We start from the raw sequence: 8,307 nt of genomic DNA on the forward strand, positions 1-8,307 counted from the left end.
AAAAGGAAATTTAAAAAGGTTGAAGAAAAAAAAAAACCTTTAAAAATATGATTGTAAAGCAGTTTATAGAGATAAAAGTGTATTATATTATAGTGAACAATGAATTCCATGACTCAATAGACGAATACAAATATTGGTGGGATTTTGGCGTGAGTTGTAGACAATGAGTGAACTTTGATTTCTTTTATGCGTTGTTTAAGCGTCATGTCATGCCCCCACCGCTTCATCAATAATGTCAAAGAATTTATTTATTTATTTTATTGTCATTATTTATTTATTTATTTTTTTTTTTTTGTAAAGTCCATTTAACCCTCTCAAACTACTACTTTAATGATAATTTACTCTCAAATTATCAATTGCGACAATTTACCTCCAAAACTACAAAAATAATGACAATGTACTCCCACTTTTAACAAAATGATAAAATTACCTTTACTAAAATAAAAATAAAAATACTAAAATTTATTTATTTTTTCAAAATTTAAAGAATATTTTTGTCTTATTGAAAATTATATAGGAGTAATTTTGTCACTTTGCTAGTATTGGGGAATATATTGTCATTGTTTTGAAAATTTGGAGAATAAATTATCATAATTAATAATATAAGAGTAAATTGTTATTAGGATAATAATTTGAGGGGATAAATAAATTTTACATATTTATTTTTAATTGTAACTTCTTTTCGTTTAAATGAACAGGTAAATTAATGGAGATCGACCAGAGGCAAGCCAAAGTCGCCAAGTGGACATGGGCTGTCGTTTTCGCTTTCAGGGAAAAAAAACAAATGTAAACACTTTAAAAATGAAGGCTTTTTTCCTTTTCTGCAAAGGAAACTTCCTGGAACCAGTGCTAATTTCCGGATCCACTCCTTTACGACGCCCATGGACTTCTTCGCCCACTGAGACTACCTTCACCCACGTCCTATACATTACCCAGAAAATGAATGTTTTGCCGTAGTTGACTGGCTCTCAGCAAGGTAAACACAGCCTTTGATGTTTACATAAATCTGATAAGATTTTGATGTGCTTGTTCTTGTTATTGTTCTTGTTCTTGTTGAGTTTTATAAAATTTGGGTAGTTGCTTAATTTAGGTAGTTTTAATGGGATGATGTTGGATTTGGACAACTGGGTTTTTGTTGTTATGTCTTTAGCTATAAAGGATTATGGAATTGTATATGATTTTTGGAACAGAAGTTTGTGAATATCTGTGTTGTTGGCGTTAGCATCTTAGGAATACATTTTTTGCTTTTCAGGGTAGCCAAAAATTGCCTTAATATTCTGTTCTCAAAGTAAGAAAAGTAATTTATGAATATTTCGTTTTTGGGGTCATATATAATGCTAATTGTATTGACCCCATTTGTTCATCAAATGAGTAAAAGCCACATTGTGTTACGTGAATGCGTAACAGAACTTGCCTCTCAACCGGGAAAGAAGCAGGATCTTGCTTCTTGTTCTGGCCTATGTTTGCTAATTTGAGAATTAGCGGTAGGAATTTGGAGGTTCCTAGGCCTCTTTGTCAAACACAAGGTTTGGGATAAAATTCTACATGCCTCTTTATTCATTATCACCCTTTAAATAGAAGAAAATACACGACACATAGTGGGAGTAGAACTCCTACACTGAGTTGGAGTTTAACTCCTACGCAATACTGCAGATAAGTGCAACACTCATAAAGACTGTAACAAGGAATCCTAATGTAATACTGACTTACTGATGTGGGACGATATTTACCTTTATTTTCGGTAAAAACAAAAATAAATAAAATATCAAAAATAATATTGGAGCAGCGCCGCTTGATCAGAATTTTACTCGTTCTCAGACAATGGAAGTACAAAAGGAAAGATTGTCACGATTCCTGCTGATTGTCAATTTTATATTAAGATTTTTATTTTATTTTATTTTATTAGGACATTAATTTCTTTCCTTAATAGGGTTAGATTTGCTTTAATTATTTTTTCTTTCCTTATTAGGATTAGGCTTACCATTACTACTAGGATTAGGTTTCTTTCTCTACAAGTATTTCTCTTCTATTATCGAATTACTATCAAATCAGAGAATTTTTTCTCAAATTACTCTATGGAGTTTTATTTTTCTTTTAGCTTGCGGCTTGTTTTATCTTATGGGTAGAAGACGAAGACACTTCTCCTTGCAGAATCAAAGACGATGTTCTTTGATTAGTTACCTTAGGCTTCCTTGCAGAATTAGTTACCTCAGTCTTCCGCTACGTCACTTACTGACTCAACAATAATTAGCTAACTGCTGCATGCTAATCCCTTAATATTTGTTATCATAACACATTGATTTTCTCTACCACTTCCAAAGTTATTTATTTATCTATTGTCAATGCAAACCCAATTCTTGGAACTGCATTGAAGCTCAATCTAGCAAATTTTTTTGGTGCATTAACAGTCACTGGGAGAAAAGAAGAGGTATCCAAATTCTGAATTCCTGGACTGCTTCATTGTTTTGGTCAATTAGGGTTTCAGGGTGTTGAGTTTGCTCAAAAAGCGTGTTGAATTTGCTTCATTGCTCATATGTCATCTGGTAAGTTGTTTTCTCATTTGTTGGATGTTGCAGAATTTCTGTAGGATATAGAGTTGATGGGTGGAATTATTTCAAAGCGGGAAAGTCCTAGACAGGCTTCATCTAGATCATCTGATTCATACTCATGGAATCATCACAGTTATCCACAGTCGCCACATCCACAGTCAACATATCCACAACCAAGCCAGGACTACATGCCACATCAGCATTTTGCACCTCCACCTCCACCTCAAACCTATGGTGGTGGTCAGGCCCCGGAGTCAAGAAGGAGGTTAGAGAGGAAGTATTCAAAGATAGATGATGATTATAATAGCCTGGAGCAGGTAATATAATATGTTCTATTTCTAAGTGAATGAACTGTTGTAATTGGGGATGACTAGAGTAGCCAGTCTCTTTCAAAGTCATATCTTACTTTCACTAGGACTGTATTTAAGGGTTTCCATACTCGGAAAAGCACTGGTGTTTACTCTTTGAATTAGTTGTGACTTTTAACCATATTAACATTTTTTCTTTTATTAAATAGAAGATGTTCTATATTATCATTGCTGTAATAATACTTTCGGTACTTAAAAGGGAGTTTCACTTTTATGGCATACATTGATGATTTGGCAGTGCGTTGAGGTTGAAATGCTTATTCTTTCTAAAGTGATATTATTTTCTAACACTTGATGAAATGATCATGATTTACACCTAAATGTACCTGGTGTTCTTAGTGCTAAGTGGTTAGTTTCTGCCTACATGTAGATGCAAAACATTGGATGGTGCCTTTGTGAGGCATTTGACTCCGCATGTGTAATATAAATTCTAACAATTTTCTGTTTGCTATGAATGATCCTTTGTACGAGCAGTGCTGATGTTGGACATGTCCTTGATGTGGTCAACCATGTGATAGGAACATGGGATAATGTGTTATAAATATTACTTATTCCTATTTCATAGATTGTATACATACAGAGATAATGTATGTGTATGTATTAAAGCCTTACTTGGCACTCTAGTTTGCTGAGAGGGAGAAGATGTAGAAGATTGCTTTGTTCTTCATGCGTCTCAACTTATTTTCACCTACTGGTGTTTGCTGTAGTTGAAAATGTAACTGTTCAGTTGCATTTGTCTATGTCTAGCTGTATGTTGATATCTACTGTTTTTGAACAGAATATGAACTATTATATAATTGTTTTTATTGATGTCTATGTCTGGGTGTTATCTTGATGTCTTTGAAGAAAATATAAATTAATTTTTGAACAAATATAAGTTTTAGATAGTTCTGCTTACTGATGGGCATATCTGTATTGGTAGTTTAGCTAATCACTAATTTTATGATGTTGTGAAATACAATACTTGCCTCAGGTTACTGAAGCATTGGCACGTGCTGGGCTGGAATCTTCCAATCTTATTGTTGGTATTGACTTCACAAAGAGCAATGAGTGGACAGGTTTGACCTCCTATTGGTGCATATAAGCCCTCTTCAAGCTTTAGTTAAACATGCTTAACATGCTTTTGCATTTAGGAGCAAGGTCCTTCCACCGGAAAAGTTTGCATCACATTGGAAATGAACAAAATCCCTACGAGCAGGCAATATCTATTATTGGAAAAACATTATCCTCGTTTGATGAGGATAACTTGATTCCCTGTTATGGATTTGGAGATGGTATTTCTTCTATAGAGTTCTTACGTTGGTATTTTCTCTTTTTTAAAAATAAAAATAAAAATAAAATTGTCCTCTAGATAACTAAGATTGTATTTAATTCTACAAATTGACAGCATCAACGCATGATCAAGAGGTTTTCAGTTTCTATTCAGATGAGCGATTTTGTAATGGATTTGAAGAAGTATTGAGACGATATAGAGAATTGGTCCCTCATCTACGACTTGCAGGTTTGAATCTGACTTATTCTTATCATCTACCGTTTTGAATTGGTCTTAGCTTACGGTTCTTTTGTTCCCATTTCTGTGACAGGGCCAACATCATTTGCCCCTATCATTGAAATGGCTGTCACTATTGTTGAGCAAAGTGGTGGCCAGTATCATGTGTTACTGATAATAGCTGATGGGCAGGTACTTTGTCTCTGGTCTGTACTTTGTGGCTATTTACTACTCTTGATATAGCTGCACAAACTTTACAAACTAGCTGTACTAATATGATTCTGTAATTTCTAGTACCACTTATCAGATGCAAAAGAAAGGTTTTAATGTTGAATAATGAAAGTGCTAGATTTGAGAAATTGTCAAAATTTTCTTTTGATTCCGATCTGTTTGGGTAAGTATCTAGTTATTGACCACAGAATTCCTGAATTGAAAGTCTGGAACTTGCCATTTTCAGTGTAGCCGTTAATAAAATTTTCATAACTCTATACCTCTTGACCTGCTTGCCAAGCAAACATGGAATGTGAGAATTATACGTAAGGAGATCGTTATAGTTGCATGGCATTGTCATAACAATAGAATGCGAAATTAATGACTATAGTTATAGAAAATTGAGAGAAAGCATGGTGAAGAGATAGAGACAAAGTTCCTTGGGCACCAAGAATTTGGAGATATTTGTGTCAAGGGCTAATCAAATAGATTTTCCATCCATTAATATCTGCTAGTAGCTTATGAGTGGTTCTAGTATCTTATGAATAGTTCCGGCCACAGAGATATTTTTGTCAGGGGCTAAAATGAAATACCCAATGGTTCTAGTAGCTCATCGGATTTCCTCATTGATGAAAGTATTAGCAATTAAAGCAGACTCTTAGAGCAAAGTAACATCTAATTAGATTGGTAACTTTTTCCTAGAGGAAGCTAGAGCTAACAAATATTAACAGAAGATTATATCCATGTTCCAGTTTAACGCAAAATGTCTATATTAGTATAGTATTACTTACAGCTGGAAAACCCTATGTTTTGCGACACCAATGAGATTTAGCTCAAATGGTACTTCCTCCCTTTGTAGCAAGGTGGAGGGTGAGGTCGTGGATTCATGTCCCACTAGGTGCGTGTGTAAATTACCAGTTTTTTTTTTTTTTTTTTTGAAATAAAAAAAGCCTATTTTGCAATTGAAAGTTTAGTTTCGGTTAGACATACTACAGCAGCCAGCTTCTCTTTGGCCAATGTTTGTTATTTCAGTTTGTTTATTTTATATTCCTTGAAACCATGGGGCAGGTGACAAGAAGTGTTGATACTGAGCGTGGCCAACTAAGCCCACAGGAAAGGAAAACTGTTGATGCAATTGTGAAAGCGAGGTATTGCATAGCAGTTTGTTTGTGGTCATATACTCTGCATAAAAAACACCTTTTAATATGCTTTTTAATTTGCAGTGAGTACCCTTTGTCAATTGTATTAGTTGGGGTTGGAGATGGGCCATGGGAGATGATGAGACAATTTGATGATAACATCCCTGCTCGTGCCTTTGATAATTTCCAGGCAAGTATTCCTTGGTATTTGGATATCATTTTGGTCTATGTTAGAGCTTGCATCATTTGGACCTATTCTTGGTCAATGTTTGATTGAGAAATAGTGCGTTCTTTCGGCTTTTGTAGTTTGTGAATTTTACCGAAATAATGTCAAAGAACATGGACCGACCCAGAAAAGAAGCAGAATTTTCTCTTGCAGCCTTGATGGAAATACCATCACAGTACAAAGCAACATTAGAGCTTAATTTATTGGGGTAACGATACATGATTCTCCATTGTAAGGTCTTGATGGTTCTGCTATTGCTGCCAGTAACAGAATTCATTTGCAATTTATTTATGTAGTGTTAGTAGGGGGAATGCTGTAGACAGGGTTTCTCTTCCTCCACCTATGTATGGTGCAGCTTCTTTCAACGCCAAAAAACCTTCACATTCAAGCAGTTTTCGTCCGAGTGCACCCTCTTCTGGTGGACCTCGTACAGTTGGTGGCTCGGCTGCTCCTTCAAGTCATGCTTCTGATAATCATGTAATGCACACTTTCTACTTCTGGAATTGACTATCTGCATCTGTGACGCTTACCGTCCACGATTGCTGTCTTTAAATAATGATCGCAATGTGACTAAGAGTAGATTTTTCTAAATCCATGATCACAATTCTCAAGTCAATGTGAGAAATTTTTAACCTATCTTTTTCTGTGATCCCCACAGCTTTGTCCCATTTGCCTTGCCAATCCAAAAGACATGGCGTTTGGTTGTGGGCATCAGGTAATGTAGTTAGCCATTTTCCTCAAATCCTTCTTGGAGCTTAGATGAAAGAATTTATATGTGACCCAGATTCTGTTGAGTTGCAGACATGTTGCGAATGCGGAGAAGATCTCGAGTCATGCCCCATTTGCCGGAGCATCATTCAGACCAGAATAAAGCTGTACTAACTGGTGTCTGTTCTTCAGGAAAAATTTTGGGCCTCTTTAACTTCAGCTCCTAGTCTTTGCCAATCCCTTTCCTGGTTGGGAGCTTGCCAGCCTGGTACTGGTTTTAGCTGGATTGGGTATCAGATCTCTGAAGATTCAGGGAAGGGGGTACTCATCAGATACTTGTTCCTTGTATATATATTTCAATGTTTTGTTGATTCGTAATTATGCCTCCAATGCATCTTATGTCCATTGGATTCCTGGGACATATACACAATAAGTATTTTTCATTTTCACTTGTTAAAAAGTTCAGTTTCTTGCTTGCATCTAGTAGTGTCACTGCTAGTATGATGGGCCAACGTGCTAGTGTCACCCTTTTTTTTTTTTTTTGTGATTCTTTGAGATCTTCAAACCTCCCCCTTTCCTAATATGATGGGCAATTCTTTTTCCTTTTTCTTTAGGACCTAACATATAACTTAAAAAGAAAAAGTTAAATGTATAAAAGAATCAGGGATGACCAAGGCAGTCCACCAGAGAAATGATTGACTGCTTCTTTTCATTTTCAAGAATGCAAACGGGTCAAACGTGCTTTACTTGTGTTTGTGGAGAATATTTTCAGGAAAAATGGTATAGGTTAATAAATTATTTTTATTTTTATTTTTATATTTGGCCCATTTTATTTTACAAATCAGCTATTAGATTTATGAATTTATGTGAACTCCACATAAGTCAATGGTAGACTCTATAAATCTAATGGTTGATCTATTAAATTTGTAGGAGAATATGGGTCAAATATAGATAATTTATTGACCTCTAACATTTCTTTATCTTCAGTCATGCCCCATTTGTCAGAGCACCATCCTATCCCGAAGAAGGGCTTGTTTGAGATTGCATTTGAGGGACCTAAAAGTGTATTTAACACTTAAAAAGTCCGTTTGAAAAAAAAAAAAAAAAAAAAAGTACTCGTCTAGTAAAAAAATTAAAAGCGCTTTTAAGGGTTCAAAAAACCTAAAAATTGTCAAAACGTATTTTTAGCAAAAGTTTAAAAATGAAACTTTTACCAAAAAAGGTTTTTTTGACTTAAAAGCTCTATTTTTTAAAAACAATCACAAACATGTTCTAAAGCTCTATATTAACTAGTGTCTGTTCTTCAGGAAACTTCTTTAGCGACGTTCAACTTCGGCTCTATGGACTTTTTGCCATTTACTTCCTGATTGAGAGTTTGGTGTTGAATTTAGCTGAACACAAGATAGTACATTCTTGGGATCCGGCTTCTAGGGGTGGGCAAGAACTCGCCCAACCCGCAAAACCACCCCGCCTCGCCTCGCGTGGATTTTCAGTGTTATTTTGCGGGTACAGGTTGGATTTTATCCAACCCATGCAGGGCGGGGCGGGTTGTGGGTTTAGTGATTTTTTTCCTAGGGATACCCACTACGTCCTGGATATATATACACTTAAAAAAAAA

The 8,307-nt window shown here is 35.3% G+C and overlaps 1 protein-coding gene across 1 annotated transcript; it reads left to right on the forward strand.

Moving 5' to 3' along the window:
• The first annotated feature begins 808 nt into the window (after window positions 1-808).
• On the forward strand, window positions 809-7,168 carry LOC132175309 (E3 ubiquitin-protein ligase RGLG2-like). Its single transcript, XM_059587203.1, has 12 exons — window positions 809-976; window positions 2,577-2,866; window positions 3,891-3,975; window positions 4,051-4,191; window positions 4,305-4,418; window positions 4,501-4,598; window positions 5,685-5,764; window positions 5,840-5,945; window positions 6,062-6,189; window positions 6,278-6,458; window positions 6,640-6,696; window positions 6,783-7,168. The coding sequence occupies exons 2-12, from the start codon at window positions 2,600-2,602 to the stop codon at window positions 6,861-6,863; spliced, it is 1,338 nt and encodes a 445-aa protein (XP_059443186.1). The 5' UTR covers window positions 809-976; window positions 2,577-2,599; the 3' UTR covers window positions 6,864-7,168.
• The last annotated feature ends 1,139 nt before the right edge of the window (window positions 7,169-8,307 follow it).

Source organism: Corylus avellana, chromosome ca3 (genome assembly GCF_901000735.1).
Source record: "Corylus avellana chromosome ca3, CavTom2PMs-1.0".
Classification (NCBI taxonomy): Eukaryota; Viridiplantae; Streptophyta; class Magnoliopsida; order Fagales; family Betulaceae; genus Corylus; species Corylus avellana.

Bases quoted from the DNA above. Each gene is read 5' to 3' on its own strand.
- LOC132175309 (XM_059587203.1), top strand. From the start codon at position 2,600: ATGGGTGGAATTATTTCAAAGCGGGAAAGTCCTAGACAGGCTTCATCT. The intron at 4,419-4,500 runs GTTTGAATCTGA...TTTCTGTGACAG, and splicing joins CCCTCATCTACGACTTGCAG to GGCCAACATCATTTGCCCCT. The intron at 5,765-5,839 runs GTATTGCATAGC...TTTAATTTGCAG, and splicing joins GATGCAATTGTGAAAGCGAG to TGAGTACCCTTTGTCAATTG.